A 19228-nucleotide genomic window follows, 5' to 3' on the forward strand; every position below is an offset into this window, starting at 1 on the left:
GGAAAACAGTAATAAAAGAAAAAATTAATGACAATTGCAAGTAAATAGAATTATTAAGATAATGAGAAACAAGAGAATGGAGAAACAATGGATACTAAGTTGAAATGGAAAAAGCAGGAAGAGAATAAGGAAGTAGAATGCAGAAGGGAGAAGGGACGTAGAATGGAAGAGTGTGTAAAGGAAATGGAAGGAGATAAAACAGGTTAGGGGTAAATGAAAAAGAAAGGAAAATAAACAAGGGGAAAGAAGAAAAAGAAGAGGAATGTAGAGAAAATAACTAGGGAGAAAAGAGAAGTGTCTGAAGTAAGAGGGAAAATGTGGAGGAGGAGGAGTGATGTGGAATGGCAGCTTTCACTGCAGAAAGAATGCTTAATGTTAGAAGTTCTTTCTTTTTGCTCCTCAAATATCTAGTTCCCTTTATATTTGGTACTCATCAAAGTGCCAGGGGTCATTTCTCACATGATGTCACTCTTGCCTGGAGGTAAGACCACTGTGGTTTTCAATCAATAAGAGCCACGTGGCCCATGTTTTGAATAGATAAATTTGTCTGTGATACTCAGTATTTATAGAGCTTCCCAGCTGGCGCTAGTAGTAAAGTATCTGCCTGCCAATGCAGGAGACAGAGAGAAATATGGGTTTGATCCCTGGGTCAGGAAGATCCCCTGGAGGAGGGCATGGCAACCCAATCCAGTATTCTTGCCTGGAGAATGCTTTGGATAGAGGAGCCTGGCAGGCTATATAGTCCATAGGGTCACAAAGAATTGGACACAACTGAAGTAACTTAGCACACACACTCAGCATTTATCACATACTTTCTGCTGCTGGTTCTTCATCAGGTATGGATATCATCTGACAAATTTAGGTATACAAGAAATGCAAGTTTTCTTTTTCTCTGCAACTTAGCTTGAATTCTGTCAATTTCCCAATCTACTGAGCGGCTGAAACTCAACTCCAGCAGTGTGAAGTTCTCCTCACCCCATTTATTGGGGTTGTGCCTAAATTATGGTATCTCAGTGTCAAAAACATGAGGATGCGTGATATATGTTGGGTATCATATATACATGCCAGCATGATATGATGTCATATTTGGTTTACCATTGTTTGTCCAAGCAGGTAGCTGTTGACTTGAGCCTCAATTTCTACCACAAAGCCCTGATGGGGTCTCACTCTCTCTGAGGGTGTCATATTCCACTCATATACATGGGAAATACCCTGCTACTCCTATAATATGCTGAGGCTTTTTCATCTCTGTGAGGCTGTCTTTGATGAACATACTCTTTTTATACTTCCATGATATCCTGAGCTGAGAGAAACTATGTGAGGAGACTCAAAGCTCAGAATGCCTAAAGACACCACACAACCATTTCTATTTTGTAGTCTTGTTCTCATCCTCTTCCTGGCCTTTCCCAGGAAGTGAGATGCAAGGCCACACTGTTAGAGAATCTTACAAACCTATCTGGGGTTTCTTCCCATCACTAGAATACAGGGTCTAGGTTTCTCCTTTTTTTTCAGGAACCCACAGTATCAACTGACTCTTTTTTTGCATTTCTTCACAAAACAGTGAATGTGAGGCTAGAGAGTCTTGAAAAGAAGTGCTAACAACAAAAAAGCTAAACAAACTAACAATGACTTTCCTTGTACTCAACAGAAAAATGAGGTTTCAGAGCAAATCACCATCCTGTAATATTGAAGGACAGGCAAATCAAGGGTCACAAATAAGATCTGCTTACCTAAGGCAGAAGACACTAGAGCCATAAACTTGTAGGAACTCTTAAATGAAAATGTGACAAACTCCTAGAGGCTGAATGTGGACTAAAATGAGAGTGAGAAACTCTTGGGAGTGGTAGTCCTGTTGGGGAAGCACATTTTCATGGGCTTTATTTCAGGAATCTCATCAGGTTCTCACAGTCAAGATCTGAGAAAGACCCCCTGCTATGGCCCCACCATAAGCAGGGGAAGAGTCTTTGCGATTATACCTGTGAAATATGCCCAGAGCCTACTCTGTAACAAAGTCCTACTTTTCAAGAGGAAAGACTACCAGAGCTTTGTTCCAGCCCCTCTTTACCTTTCTTGTCTCACCTAAGGTGTGTGTGTGGCAGACAAGGGGTGGGAGGGGTGGGGGCAGGGGAGGACTAAACAAATAGAAATACTTGTAAAGGCCACAGGCCAGAGTCACAGGCCCACTAAAACACTGAAATATAATTGGAATATTACAAAACACTCCCTTTCCCCCATACCATACCATACCTTGGGCTTCACAGGTGGCTCAGTAGTAAAGAATCCACCTGCCAATGCAGGATATTTAAGAGATGTGGGTTTGATCCCTGGGTTGGGAAGATCCCCTGGAGTAGGAAATGACACCCCACTCCAGTATTCTTGCCTGGAAAATTCCATGGGCAGAGGACCCTGGCGGGCTATAGTTCATGGGGCTGTAAAGAATTGGACATGACAGAGCAAGAGAGCACCTACCACCATACCAACAGGGCTCAAGTATATTATAATGGATTATATTTGAATGAAGAAGCCCAAAGTCAAGACAGGAGACAAAATCAAGGACACTAAAGGAATATGAAGCCTCTGCTACCTATTGCTAAAGCAAAATTTAATTGCTAAAGCAAAATTTAAACGAAGCCCAACTCCTAGTAAGACAAACATAAATCTTCACAATAGAGGCCCCCCTCTGTCAGTTCCTATTACTTGTCCAGCTTTCAAAAAAAATTACAAGGCACACCAAAAGGCAAGAAAAAAAAGTCTGAAGAGACAAAGCAAAAGTAACAGACTCAAATATGACAGAACTATTGGAATTATTAGGGAATTTAATACATTATAATTAATATGTCAAAGACTCTAATAAAAAAGCAGACAATATGCAAGAACAAATGGGTAATGTAAGCAAAGAGATGGAAATCCTCAGAAAGAATCAAATGGAAATGCCAGAAGGACTTCCCTAGCAGCCCACTGGTAAGAATCCACGCTTTCACTGCAGGGGGCATGTGTTCCATTGCTGATCCAGGAACTAAGATCCCACATGCCAAGGGGTGCTGTCCCCCCAAAAGGAAATGCTAGAAATACAGAAATCTCATAAAAGAAACAAAGATTGCATTTGATGGGGTCATTAGTAGACTAGACATGGCTGAGAGAATCTGTGAACTTGGAAGATATGGCCAGAGATGCTTCCCAAACAAATATAAACAGAAGAAAGGAAAAAACAAATAAACAAACAAACAAACAAAAACAGAACATTCAATTATTGTGAGACAATTTCAAAGGATTCAACATATGCCACAACTGGAACAAAAGAAGAAGAAAAAAGAGAGAATGGAACAGAAGAATGGAATGGAACATTATATTGCAAATAATAATGACTAAGACTTTTCCAAAATTAATGCAGACAACAAATCACAGATTCAAGAAACTTAGATAGAGAACACCAGCAGAAAAACACTAAGAAATTTACATTGAGGAACACCATATTCAAACTGCAGAAAATCAGAAGCAAAGAAAAAATACTGGAAGAAACCAAGGGAGAAATAAATCTAAGTATACTTATAGCAGAATAAGGATGAGAATTACAGAAGACTTCATCAGAAACTATGTAGGCAAGAAGAAGGTGAAGTGAAATCTTTAAAATGTTAAAAGAATAAAACCCAATGGCCTAGATTTCTGTGTCTAGCTAAAGTATTCTTTAAAAGTGAAGGAGATAAAAAGACTTTCTCAGACAAACAAAAACTGAAGGAATTCATCACCAGAAGATCCACCCTACAAGAAGTGTTAAAAGATTAATCAGGCACAAGAAAAATGACACAGGGCAGAAACGTAGAATTATATAAAGACAGGAAAAGCATTAGAGAGGGAATAAGTGAAGCTTTCCTTCAAAGAGGAAATCCAAACTACAATTACAGATATCTTGGGGATGCTTTAATAAAAGGAAATTTATGCAATACCTTTTTCATTATTAAATAATTACATGAAATTCACAAAAGAACTATCTCAACCACAAACATACAGCAAGGATAAAAGGATGAAATAAGTTATGGCACGTAATCAATAAACAAAAGAAGATATATTCATATTAGATTCATTATTTTAGATTAAGTTTCTTGCATAATGTAAACAGAATAATATACAAAAAACAATTTGATAGATGTACAAGGAATAAAAAACCCAAATCATAGCATGTGATTATAACACCCCTTTCTAAGTAAATGATAAACTAATCATTCAAAATACGATTTCTGAGGGATTTCTCTGGTGGTCCAGTGGTTAAGACTCTGTGCTTCCACTGCAGGGGGCATGGGTTTGATTCCTGATCAGGGAACTAAGATCCTGCATGCCACAATGAGTGGCCAAACTATGATTAAAAATAAACAAATATGATTCTTGAAACTCTTACAAAGATACTATACATCAAAGCCCAAACATAAAACACCATGGTGCCTCAAAATGAGCATTATGGAATTCTTAAATCCCTCTTCCATGTTTTCTGAAATGAAGGTAACTTGATTTCATCTCTTTCATTACATATGTAAAAGAACATAGAAATTTAAAGTCCTGTATACTTATGAGATGCTATGTATTGTGATAAGTGTAGGGGATAGAATGATGAGCAAAAACACACCTAGTAACTGCTTTCAAGGACTAATGGATCTCAGTCTTACATAAACAACTGAGCCCAATCACACACAATTTTAAGAAACCTTACTGTGTTTTTCATGCCAATTTTCATCATGGGAGCCGTCAAACTGACATCTTGCGATTACATCAAATGATTTTGTTATAAACTTAAATAGGTTGCTGCTAAGTCACTTCAGTCGTATCCAACTCTGTGCGACCCCACAGACGGCAGCCCATCAGGCTCCCCCATCCCTGGGATTCTCCAGGCAAGAACACTGGAGTGGGTTGCCATTTCCTTCTCCAATGCATGAAAGTGAAAAGTCAAAGTGAAGTTGCTCAGTTGTATCCAACTATTCGTGACCCTATGGACTGCAGCCCACCAGGCTCCTCCATCCATGGGAATTTCCAGGCAAGAGTACTGGAGTGGGATGCCATTGCCTTCTTTCATTACCCCCACCCACTTCCCTTCCAGTTAATTCCTCCTTCCCATCACCTAACAACTAACATTCCATTAATAGGCAGAAGATTACCAGAAGAGACAAGAGGAAGAAGCCTACTAGTAGAACTTTCCACACAGTTTGAGAATGTTTGTTTGATATTTTATCAGATGATCATGCCACACAGGCTCTCAGTATCTTGTGACATACAGGCTCTCTATCATTTGCACTGGCAAATCCATACATATATCTACGTTCTCAGATACCTGCAATATGATTTAGCTCCATGTGTGTCTTAATGTTCAGTATCAATATAAGATGTAATTTGAGAATCAAGAAGCATTAACAACAACTGTAACAGATAAGGATCTGGGCTTAGACAAGTCATCACATACTTCAGCTTTATGGCATTTCCTGATTATATTTTATGAAACAAGGATCATCTGAAAAGCACTGGAATACCATACCAACGCCAACATTGTACACCACACTTGCATGCACAATAGTAATAGATGTACTCCATCTAAGACAGTTTTCAGTACGTGATGTTACATCACAATTATTTTCACAAAATATTTTCCATGACATTAAAAAGCCTTGCAAACTCCCTTTATAATAACTATGCACTATCCAAGGATATAAATTTACCTATGCCTAATTAACAAAAGTATTATTTCTATTTATTTTTGTTCATTAGATTATCATTGTGGTGACTTTTCCCCCACAAACTTAAATGCATATCTCAAATTATTTCCTTATGGTATATTATTAGAAATGGAATTACTAGGCAAAGGTATATGAACTCTTTTACCAAAATGTTTTCCAGTAAGAATTTTTAATCAATACTAGTAATGTACAAGAGGTCTCATGTACTCTGAGTGTTAGTATTGAATGTTTACCTTAAAAATATTTCCAGTTTGATAGACAAACTGATACTTAATTGATTTAAGTTGTATTTCTTTCATGATTAATGAAGCACAACACACTTTCAGTGTTTATTAGTCATGTGTATTTCTGCCTGAGAGTTCTTTAAATATTAATGATATTGACCTTATACCTAGCACATTTGTTGCATTTTTTTTAGTTTGTAGCTTGCCTTTTAATTTTGTTTATGAATTCCTGATCTAAGAAAAAAGGTAAACCATTACTTTCTTTTCCACTGTTAGTCTATTTTTTTATGGCAATCCAAAAGTCAAATAGACATTTATTTTTCTGGAAATTAATTTGGAAATGTGGATTTCGGGCCTAAAAATGCTTTCTTAGTAATTTACCTTTCAAGACTAAGTGAAAATGATAAAATTCTGAATTATTTTGATGATTTTTCATGACAGAAGCATGCTTCTACAGAAGTATAAAGTAAGAAAACACAATACAAATTCAGCAGGACATTTAATGGGACTTCTACAGTTGCCTCAGAATTTTGGTTAAAGCTGCATTGCTAAAACAAGCAAACAAAAAAGGATGCCAAGTATCCCCATATTCTAAAAAGAGACACCACAGAGTCCTGAACACAATCCTATAGGGCTTAGGCAGGGGTGGCTGACTAGTCATGCTATTGATACTTATTCCATTCCTTTTCAGCCCAAATCAAATGTACTTAGAGACTAGAAAGAATCAGAGAACAATTTACAGTGTTGTGAGTCCTTGGCTTGGTAGTATCTTTCCCTCTCTTGAAGAAGGGAAGGGCATGTGATTCCCTTACCAAAGCCATGTGAGTGTTAATTGCTCAGTCGTGTACGACTCTTTATGACCCCATGGACCAATAGCCCACCAGGCTCTTTGGTCCATGGAATTCTCCAAGCAAGAATACTGGAGTGGATTGCCATTTCCTTCTCTAGGGGATCTTCCCAACCCAGGGACAGAACCAGTCTCCCACATTGCAGGCAGGCTCCTTACCATGTAAGCCACCAGGGAAGCCCAAAGCCATGTGACGAGGGATCCAAAGAACCACTTACAGAGATTAGGGGGAATCTGCATGAGGTAAGAGAAGGGATGCATGTTATCTTTTGGAATTATGGTTTTCTCTGGGTGTATATATATATATGCCCTGGAGTGGAATTACTGGGTCATATGATAGCTCTGTTTTTAGTTTTTTAAGGAACATCCCCATTGTTTTCCATAGCAGCTGCACCTAACCACATTCCCACCAACAGTTCATTGTAGCACTATTTACTACAGCCAGGACATGGAAGCAACCTAAATGTCCATCAACAGAGGAATGGATACAGAAGATGTAGCACATACATACACTGGAAAACTATTTAACCATAAAAAGGAACAAAACTGTGCCACTTGCAGAGATGTGGATAGACTCAGAGACTACCATACAGAGTGAAGTAAGTCAAAAAGAGAAAAACAAATATCATATATCAACATATATATGTGCAATCTAGAAAAACTGTATGGATGAACCTATTTCCCAAGCAGAAATACAGACCCAGATGTAGAGAACAAATGTATGGGCACCAAAAGGGAAAGTGGGAGTGATGAATTGGGAGATCCTGGGAATGACATACATATACTACTATGTATGAAATAGATAAGAAATGAGAACCTACTGTATAGCACAGGGAACTCTACCCAATGCCCTCTGGTGACCTAAATGGGAAGGAAATCCAAAGAAGAGGGGATGTATGTATACATATAGCTGATTCACTTTGCTGTACAGCAGCACATAACACAACATTGTAAAGTAACTATACTCCAAAAAATTATTTAAATGAAGAGAGGGGAGTTTTGCATTACATTTTGGATAGTCAACAGTATCCCTCCAAGTTGGAATTTCTGATGATTACTAAGGTTTGACTTGTTCCTAAAGACTTTTAGAGTGCATGCCTATGGCTTCTCATCACCATGCATTGAACTACAGTTAGGAACTTTTTTATATTGAAATTTAGTTAACTTACAATATTATATTCATTTAAAGTATACAACATTTACAGTATTCAATACTTTTATAGATTATTCAATACTATTCAATACATTTACAGAATATATTCTATTTAAAGGAATTATAAATTCCCTGTGCTGCAGAATATATCTTTGTGGTTTATTTATTTTACACATGGTAGTTCATACGTCTTAATCCCCTACTCCTACATTGCCCTTCTCTCCTTCCCTCTGCCCACTGGTATCCACTAGCTTGTTCTCTGTACCTCAGAGTCTGTTTCTGTTTTGCTATATTCATTCATCTGTCTTAGTTTTCAGATTCCACATATAAGTGATAACATACAGTATTTGTCTAGGACCATTTATGTTGTTACAAATCACAGATTTTCATTTGTTTCTATGGTTAGTATTTCTTTGTATTTGTATACTACATCTTTATGCATTCATCCTTGTCTAACTCATTTATCCATTCAGCCTTGTCTAACTCAATGAAACTATGAACCATGCCTTGTAGGGACACCCAAGACAGACGGGTCATGGTGGAGATTTCTGACAAAATGTGGTCCACTGGAAAAGGGAATGGCAAACCACTTCAGTATTCTTGCCTTGAGAACCCCATGAACAGTATGAAAAGGCAAAAAGATGCGACACTGAAAGATTAACTCCCCAGGTCTGTAGGTGCCCAATATGCTACTGGAAAAGAGTGGAGAAATAACTCCAGAAAGAATGAAGAGATGGAGCCAAAGCAAAAACAATGCCCAGTTGTTGATGTCACTGGTGAGGAAGTAAAGTCTGATGCTGTAAAGAGCAATATTGCATAGGAACCTGGAATGTTAGGTCCATGAATAAAGATATATCAGAAGGGGTCAAACAGGAGATATCAAGAGTGAACACCAACATTTTAGGTATCAATGAACTAAACTGGACTGGAATGGGCGAATTTAATTCAGACCATTACATCTACTACTGTGGGCAAAGAATCCCTTAGAAGAAACGGAGTAGCCCTCATAGTCAACAAAAGAGTCCAAAATACAGTACTTGGTTGTAATCTTGAAAACGACAGAGTGATCTCTGTTCATTTCCAATGCAAGCCATTCAATATCACAGTAATCCAAGTATATGCCCCAGCCAGTAATGCTGAAGAAGCTGAAGTTCAATGCTTCAATCAAGATCTACAAGACCTTCGAGAACTAACACGAAAAATGATGTCCTTTTCATCATAGGGGAAAGAATGTAAAAGTAGGAAGTCAAGAGATACCCGGAGTAACAACTAAGTTTGGCTTTGGAGTACAAAATGAAGCAGGGCAAAATTTTGCCAAGAGAACCTACTGGTCATAGCAAACATCCTCTTCCAACGACACAAGAGAAGACTCTACACATGGACATCACCACAAAATTAGATTGATTATATTCTTTGCAGCCAAAGATGGAGAAGTTCTATACAGTCAGCAAAAACAAGACTGGGACTGACTGTGGCTCAGATCATTAACTCCTTATTGCCAAATTCAGGCTTAAATTGAAGAAAGTAGGGAAAACCACTAGACCATTCAGGTATGACCTAAATCAAATTCATTATGATTATACAGTGGAAGTGACAAATAGATTCAAGGTATTAGATCTGATAGACAGAGTGCCTGAAGAACTATGCATGGGGGTTCATGACACTCTACAGCAGGCAGTGATCAAAACCCTCCCCAAGAAAAAGAAATGCAAAAAGGCAAAATGGTTGTCTGAGGAGGCCTTACAAACAGCTGAGAAAAGAAGAGAAGCAAAAGACAAAGGAGAAAAGGAAAGATATACCTATTTCAATGCAGAGTTCCAAAGAATAGCAAGGAAAGGTTAAAAAAAGCCTTCCTCAGTGATCAATCCAAATAGAGGAAAACAATAGAATGGCAAAGACTAGAGATCTCTTCAAGAAAATTAGGGATACCAAGGGAATATTTCATGCAAAGATGGGCACAATAAAGGACAGAAATGGTATGGACCTAACAGAAGCAGAAGATATTAAGAAGAGGTGGCAACAATACACAGAAGAACTATACAAAAAACATCTTCATGACCCAGATAACCATGATGGCGTGATCACTCACCTAGAGCCAGACATCCTGGAGTGCAAAATTAAGTGGGCCTTAGGAAGCATCACTACGAGCAAAGCTAGTGGAGGTGATGGAATTCCAGTTGAGCTATTTCAAATCCTAAAAGATGATGCTGTGAAAGTGCTGCACTCAATATGCTGGCAAATTTGGAAAACTCAGCAGTGGCCACAGGACTGGAAAAGGTCAGTTTTCATTCCAATCCCAAAGAAAGGCAATGTCAAAGAATGTTCAAACTACTGAATACTTGCACTCATCTCACATGCTAGCAAAGTAATGCTCAAAATTCTCCAAGCCAGGCTTCAACAGTACATGAACCATGAACTTCCAGATGTTCAAGCTGTATTTAGAAAAGGCAGAGGAACCAGAGATCAAATTGCCAACATCCATGGGATCATCAAAAAAGCAAGAGAATACCAGAAAAACATCTACTACTTCTCTACTGACTACACCAAAGCCTTTGACTGTGTGGATCACAACAAACTCTTAAAAATTCTGTAAGAGATGGTAATACCAGACCACCTGACCTGACTCCTGAGAAATCTGTATGCAGGTCAAGAAGCAACAGTTAGAACTGGACATGGAACAACAGACTGGTTCCAAATCGGGAAAGGAATATGTTAAGGCTGCATATTGTCACCCTGCTTATTCAACTTATATGACAGGACATTATATGAAATTCCAGGTTGGATGAAGCACAAGCTGGAATCAAGATTTCCAGGAGAAATATCAGTAACCTCAGATATGCAGATGACACCACCCTTATCACAGAAAGGGAAGAAGAACTAAAGAGCCTCTTAATGAAAGTGAAAGAGGAGAGTGAAAATGTTGGCTTAAAACTCAACATTCAGAAAATGAAGATCATGGCATCTGGTCCAATCACTTCATGGCAAATGGATGGGGGAAAAATGTACACAGTGAAAAACTATTTTTTGGGGCTCCAAAAATCACTGCAGATAGTGACTGCAGCCATGAATTAAAAGACGCTTGCTCCTTGGATGGAAAGCTGTGATCAACCTAGACAGCATATTAAAAAGCAGAGACATTACTTGGCCAACAAAGGTCCATCTAGTCAAAGCTATTGTTTTTCCAGTAGTCATGCATGGGTTTGAGAACTGGACCATAAAGAAAGCTGAGCTCAAGAGAATTGATGCTTTTGAACTGTGGTGTTGGAGAAGACTCTTGAGAGTCCCTTGGACTGCAAGGAGATCCAACCAGTCCATCCTAAAAGAAATCAGTCCTGAATATTCATTGGAAGGAGTGATGCTGAAGCTGATATTACTTCAGCCACCTGATATGAAGAACTGACTCACTAGAAAAGACCCTAATGCTAGGAAAGACTGAAGGCAGAAGAAAGGGACAACAGAGGATGAGGTGGTTGGATGGCATCACTCGATGGACATGAGTTTGAGTAATCTCTGGGAGTTGGTGATGGACAGGGAAGCCTGGCATGCTGCAGTCTGTGGGGTCGCAAAGAGTCAGACACGCCTGAGCAACTGAACTGAACTAATGGCTAGCGATGTTGAGTAAATCTGAACTATGGCTGAAAGATCAGCCATGATCACTACATTTGTAAGGTTTACTTCTGCTGATGAATTTTCTGGTGTTAGCAATATCTGAAGTCTGGTTAAAGGCTCTTCAATGCTCTTTGCACATGTTTTCTCACCATCATGACCTTCTTGGTGACTTATGATCTCTACAGTTGGACTGAAGCTATAATCATGTGACCTACATCATGGGCTGTCTGTCCTATGTATGGATTTATCCTAATATAAGACAGAGTCTGAGATTAAAGCACAGTTACTCTAACACTTACTATAGTCCTGGAAGCTCTCTGGTTGGGAACCAATTCTGTGAGTATCTATTCCAAGGCTTAAACATCTATCCTTTGACGGGAAGTTAATCCACCTCTTTAACCTGTCTTTACACTCAGAAGCTCCTTAAATTCATAATCATGAAGAGTGACCCTTGAAATATGTGGTCACATTCCCTATGACCCAAAATCTTCCTCCAATCCTTGATTTTGAATAAAGTTCTTTTTCTTGATCAGGCTCTTTCTCTTTATCTGACAACACAAATTTTAAAGTACAGCCATCACTTATACCTGATACATGGCAGCAGTGAGGAAATCAACCAGCTTACAGGAGGGGAGAGGAAGAATAAAGAAGAAGAGCAAAAGGAAATGGAAACGAAAATGGAAAGAAAGGAAAGAATTCTTTAACAAGTCTCCTCCACATAGCTTCCTGAGAGGCAAGCTAGAGACTATTTATACTCCAACCTGACAAAAAACACTTAAAAAGACAGGACCAAAAATGTGAAATAATTTTTTTAAAGACACTAGACATCAGGAAGTGAAAAACAGTGATCCCTAAGAGATAAAGGAAAATGAGGTGAACCTTTACAATTTGGGGGAGTTTCCAGTTCGTGGTACAATGAGGGAGAATGCAGTCAAGCCTCAGAGGATTCTATTAGGTGACAGGGATAAGACCAGAAAGACCAAGGTGGCTGGAGTTCAGAGAATACTAAAAAGGAGAAAGCTGCACTTAGGGAGTACTCCAAAGACCTTTGAAGGATTGCAGTATTCAGGAGAGTACTGATTAGTGAATGCACTTAAGGAAATCATACAAGGCTAGGAAAAGAACCACCTGAAAGTATTAGAGGGAACAAGTGTCAAAAGCTCAAACAGGTCTGTGGACTGTTCCCAACATTCAGAGCAGAAAAACTCATAATTCCTGAGGCATGGGTTATTCAGAGGAGTCTTGCTTCAGTACACTGGGATGATTTAGCAAACACTGCTGTGGTCCTGCCTAATCAGTCTTAAAAAGCATGGCTTGAAAAAGATTTAATTACTTCAAAGTAACTGCTTCTTGTAATAAAGCTAAAGAATATGTATAATAATACAAAAATAGCACCCAAAGGTAAACATATATACCAAAATTTTACCAAAAAGTGAAGTTCATTATGTCTGGCATCCAATTAAAAAAACCCAGGCATATGAAGAAACAAAATAACATGACCCATCATGAGGAGAAAAAAAAAAATCAATCCAAACTGACACAGAACTTATATAGATGCTATATTTAGCAGATAACATATATGTGTTCCATATGACCAAAAAGCTAGAGAAAACAATGGTCATGTTAAGTAGAGAAATGATATATAATTAATAAGATGCAAACCATAGGTGTAGTGATTAAAACCATAATAACTGAAATTTTAAAATACACTGGATGGAATTAACTAGAAAAACATTAGTGAACTTGAAGACATAACAATAGCAAATATTCTAAATTAAAGCTAAAATTTTTTTAAAAAAACAGTGCACAAATGCCATTTATCCTGTTTCCTCTTTTGGGAACACTTTTCCCCCATCCCAACCATCCATCATCCTTCATCCAGTTAACTCTGACTCTGCCTTCAGATCTCGGCTCAATCATCACTTCCTCTGTCTTTGACCTCCCTGAGTAGATCAACCTCTCTTTAAACCTATTCACAGAACCCCGTACTTCCCGTCCACAGCAGTATCAACTTCACAAAAATTTGGTTTGTTATTAATGTCTGCCTTCTTCACAAGATAGTAAAAGTCAATGACGACAGAGAAAACATGTTTATTTTTGCCTACCACAACATCATCCCCAGCATCTCAAATTATGCCAATTATATAGTGTCCCTGTACCCTGAATCCTGTATCTCTCACATCTGATATTTTAATCTATTCATTATACCCTCTTTTCCATATGTTCAACCTCTCTTTGTCTACTGGCTGTATCCTACCCAACATCTTCTTTTCTTATTTAGATAAACCTTTTTTTTTTTTTTATTATGGGTGATAATGTTCCCAATGCTAAACTTATATTTCCCAGACAACCTTGCAGATACTGGTGGTCATGTGTCACAGATCTGTCCACTGGACACTGGATGTAGGTGGAAACTGTTGGGTAGGATTTAGGGGAAAGCTTTGTATAAAGGAGAATAACTCTACTGACAAGATATTTTGCCTTCTCCTCTTCCTCATCTTCCAACCTGGAACAGACTTGCAGCAGCCATTGAGCAACTATGATGGAAACAGCATGCTAAGTAGGAGTCATGGAACAACAAACAATAAAATATGTGGTAGCTAAGATATTGATGAAAATCATGGAAGTCTTGGGCTTTATACCATTGGATTTGTTTTGGGTAAGATAAAACTATCCCCTATAAGCAACTTATTTTTCAGATCACTGTTACTCATATCATATCAATTTCAAATACCTATCACAAAACATGAAATCTCTCTAACAAACATACACAGTCTTTAACATACTATCTCATTCATACATGATTCCTTCTACAACTTATATGATAATGACTAATTTATGATCTCCATATACTATCCCAATTCTCTAAACTCTCACACTAACACACAACTGTCATTATTACTCCCATTTCTGCACATACATTGTTCTATCCTGTATTATCATACACACAAGAGTCCATACAGTATCACAATACCCATTGTCAAATACGACTATCTCTAATCAACTTACATTATCACACACACCATCTCCATTACTCAGTCACATCTACCATTACTCAATCCCTACACTATCACACAGCGCCTATCCACACCCACTATCACACAGAGTCCACATCCCCAGTATAAAATCTCCATCATCCTCCAAAACTCCTTTCCCACATGCTCATGTCATCTCCATATCATACACTCTCACAATGAATATCCACATTACCTCCATCCTCACACACATACTTGCGCCATTCCTGACAGTCAGAAACTGCATTTTCCCAACATACACTTTATTCAACAACCCCACTCAGACACTCATGATTTCCATGCTCCAAATGATCATGTTATCATTCTCCACTGTCAGGCATGCTCACTGTACCTATCTGCCCCCGCAAATTGGTAACACTTCTCATTGCCCACCGAATCACATACAAGCATACAAATGCCCTAACCCTATCACTTCCACCATGTACCTATCTTCTACCATCACACTACATTTTCCCCATTCCATCCACTGTCTACATCCTCTTATTATTGCTTGAAATGCCCCATCCACAATTTTCAAACACACAAAGATCCCAGTGTCTCATTAACTTCATATCCTTTCTCACCATTGTCTCTCCCACCCTACTCCTTCACACATCCATTCACATGCACAATTTTCATCTTCCACAGTATGACATACACTGTGTCCCTAACTATCATTACCACATACATTCTGCTCTTGCCCTGTCACTATCATTCACACTGCTCAACTTCATTTCCAGTGATCTCATATCATCCTCCAGTGTTATTCGTACTGTCCCCACTGCCACCACGATCACACAAACCCTGGCACTTCACCACCACACTATCCCACTGTCACTCAATACTCTTCCCATTTCTGCATCAAATATATAGCTCAGATCATCCACAATTTTATACATGGTGCCAAGCCACTGCAATCTTTCTCATTTCTTTTTTCCTCTTCCTTTCTCTTTTCTCCTGCCCCCATATCATAACTCTCCCAATATGAGGATATTACATGAATGCAAATATAATACTGAAATTTCTTACTTGAAGCCTCATTTCAGAGCTTTAGTAACTAGAAGAACATACCTTGCTCAAAAGTTACAATATTTAGAGTTCCCACTTGATAGTTGTGAATGGATTTCTTCCAGTACATTTGCCTTTAAGAAGCATTTCTTCATGTTTTGTTATTGCATTTAGATGAAGTTTTGAAATGTTCCACTGATATGACTTTAATATGATACTATGCAATTATTTGCACTATACTTTAGTCTTCCCAAAATATCCCAATAGATTTTTTGTGTGAACCTGGAAGCAAAAGTGTGATATTTTTGGTACTGAAGAGGATAGACAGTTTCAAGTAAATGGCAGTACTGAATATATCACTGAGCTATGTTAGATGGGACACTTAATCTTTACTTCTCATGTTTCCATGTGGAAGAACTTCAACTAGACTAACACTCCTGCTCTTCTGCCCATGGGAGAAGAAATGAGTTATATGCCTAGTATGTTTAGGAGAAATATCTGAGTAGATTTGGCTCCGGCACTTGTGCTCTGCTTCCCTTTCAGTAACTTGTGTGTCTACAGTGAACATGCATTCTGACTGGCTCCTTGCTATGCAAGAAGGGGGTTACTTTTGGCCTGGAGTCCTGTGGTTTTGTAGTTGTCTAAGTCTGCCTAACTCTGGGGTCCACACTAATTGGAAGTTCACACTAAAACCATCTTCTCCAAGCAGCTTTATGAGTAATGAAGATAATGTTTTGATCTCCATCTATCTGATTCTTACATTTATATTTCAATTGATTCTGAACCTGGGCAAGGAATACAAGTGTCAGTTCAGTTACTCAATCATGTCCAACTCTTTGTGACTCCATAGCTGCAGCACGCCAGGCCTCCCTTTCCATCACCAACTCACGGAGTTTACTCAAACTCATGTCCATCAAGTCAGTGATGCCATCCAACCATCTCATCCTCTGTCATCCCCTTCTCCTCCCGCCTTCTATCTTTCCCAGCATCAGGGTCTTTTCAAATGAATCAGCTCTTCGCATTAGGTGGCCAAAGTATTGGAGTTTCAGCTTCAACATCAGTCCTTCTAGTGAATATCCAGGACTGATTTCCTTTAGGATGGACTGCCTGGATCTCCTTGCAGTCCAAGGGACTCTCAAGAGTCTTCTCCAACACCACAGTTCAAAAGCATCAATTCTTCAGCACTCAGCTTTCTTTATAATCCAAGTGTCATATCCATACATGACTACTGGAGAGATCGTAGCTTTGACTAGATGGACCTTTGTTGGCCAAGTGATGTCTCTGCTTTTTAATATGCTGTCTAGGTTGGTCAAAACTTTCCTTCCAAGGAGTAAGCATCTTTTAATTTCATGGCTGCAGTAACCATCTGCAGATTTTGGAGCCCAGAAAAATAAAGTCTGCCACTGTTGTCATTGTTTCTCCATCTATTTGCCATCAAGTGATGGGAATGGATGCCGTGTACTGATCCCTTACAACTCCTACATGATGCAGACCACTAAAATCACGTAAATTCACTTTACTGGCTTTATCCATCTTTTAACATAAACAAGTTTCTAGGTGCAATTTGTTTTTGATTAGCACTTAAGACAAATATTTGGCAGCAATTAAAGGTCCGTCTAGTCAAGGCTATGGTTTATCCAGTGGTCATGTATGGATGTGAGAGTTGGACTATAAAGAAAGCTGAGCACTGAAGAATGGATGCTTTTGAACTGTGGTGTTGGAGAAGACTCTTTGAGAGTCCCTTGGACTGCAAGGAGATCCAACCAGTCCATCCTAAAGGAAATCAGTCCTGGGTCATTAGAAGGACTGATGTTGAAGCTGAAACTCCAATACTTTGGCCACCTGATGCAAAAAGCTGACTTATTTGAAAAGACCCTGATGCTGGGAAGGATTGAGGGCAGGAGGAGAAGGGGACGACAAGAGGATGAGAAGGTTGGATGGCATCACCGACTCAATGGACATGGGTTTAAGTGGACTCCGGGAGTTAGTGATGGGCAGTGAGGCCTGTTGTGCTGCAGTCCATGGGGTCGCAAAGAGTTGTACACGACTGAGTGACAGAACTGAAGTGAACTGAATTGAAGATTAAATCTAAACATGAAACTTTATGTCCACCACCACTAGACTCCCAACTGCCCTGGATTAGGGAGTTCAAATTCTTAAGGGATAGAAATACTATAGTACAGTAGGTGCTACTTAATTAATCAGGATGGTGGGGACTAAGCACCAACTGGATCTATCCTCCTTGGCCACACTGATAAGTCTTACTAGAGCATAACCAAAATAACTCTTTCCTGGGATAGGATGACAAACCTTTATGTGAAATATTAGAAAGGAAGTTAGATAATCATCTAAATGTATGGAAGCCTTTTTAAAGTAAGACAGATTTTACATCAGTGAATCATTTCTTAAGGCATAAAAACACCTTTTAATAAACAACTAGAATTTACTCTGATAGGATGTTCTTTTTAACAAGTTCTCTGGAAATTGAGATCTGACAGTCATTTTGGCTATTTTTTTTCCTTTTGCTAGCTAGCTTTGTGTTAGCTTTCAAGCCCTTGCATACAAACTTAAATACTGTGCTTGTCTGCTATTACTGAAATAACACCATTTCAGAGTACAATTTGTGTCCAAGGTAAGTAGGGCCAAATAATGGAATTTTCACAGTTTTTGCCCTAGGACAATTTGTGTTGTAAAGAACTGTTCTCCGGAAATAAAGCAGACTGCACTTTACATGTGATCTCTTTTGCATAGCAACACTTTTCATACTTGTACATAGTTGGGTGCCCTAGTGGTACTGACCTAAATATATCCTCTACAGCCTACATTGGAGGCAATAGTGATCATAAAAACAAATACACATATAAAATATGTCTCAGCAAACAAAGAAAAATAAAACTGCTGAACAATATATGTGAAAACCTAACTGAAGAGGTATTCTTTTTAGAATACCTAAGGAAAGTCAAGCACAGCACATATACCAAAACCTTTCTGAATCTCAAAGCTTAAAAAAATTCCAATTACATAATAAAATGAAAGTCATTGATGAGCCCTGAAATGAGTAAAATACCTAGGAATAAACATAACTATGAAAGTGAAACACCTATACTCTAAACTATAACACACTATGGGTTTGAGATGGTGGAGTAGAAGGATGTGTGCTTATCTTCTGTGAAAGCACCAAAATCTCAACTAGCTGTTGAACAACCATTGATGAGAAGACAATGCAACCCCCCAAAAAGATACCCCACGTCCAAAGACAAAGGAGAAGCCTCAACAAGATGGTAGGAAGGGCACAATCATGACATAATCAAATTCTTTACCCTCCAGGTGGGCAACCCACAAACTAGAGAATAATAATACCAAAGTAGTTCTCCCATTGTTGTGAAAGTTCTGAACCCCAATTCAGGCTTCCCAGACTGGAGATCCAGAAAAGGGGCTGGGAATTCCCAGGGAATCTGACTTTGAAGGCCAGTGGGATTTGATTACAGGACTTCCACAGGATTGGGAGAACAAGAGACTCCACTCTTGGAGGGCACAAACAAAATCTTGTGTGCACCAAGACCCAAGGGAAAGGAGCAATGACCCCATAGGGGACTGAACCAGACTTACCTGCTAGTGTTGAAGGGTCTTCTGTGGAAGCATAGGTTGGTAGTGGC

The 19228-nt window shown here is 38.7% G+C and overlaps 1 protein-coding gene across 6 annotated transcripts in view; it reads right to left on the minus strand.

Annotated features, from left to right (window-relative positions):
- Positions 1-19228, minus strand: part of MAGED1 (MAGE family member D1) — a 79786-nt gene that overhangs the window by 13826 nt on the left and 46732 nt on the right. For 3 of the 6 annotated variants that reach the window (XM_086388742.1, XM_086388741.1, XM_086388740.1), the window contains one exon: positions 6948-7022. The exons of the other annotated variants lie outside the window; for them this stretch is intronic. In XM_086388742.1, coding sequence (XP_086244868.1) covers positions 6948-6978 — 31 coding nt within the window. In that variant the 5' untranslated portion in view covers positions 6979-7022. The remainder of the gene's footprint in view (positions 1-6947; positions 7023-19228) is intronic. 6 annotated transcript variants of the gene reach the window in all.

The sequence above is a fragment of the Bos grunniens genome, chromosome X (genome assembly GCF_055505025.1).
Source record: "Bos grunniens cultivar Pamir isolate PY7600 chromosome X, Bosgru_T2T1.0, whole genome shotgun sequence".
NCBI lineage: Eukaryota > Metazoa > Chordata > Mammalia > Artiodactyla > Bovidae > Bos > Bos grunniens.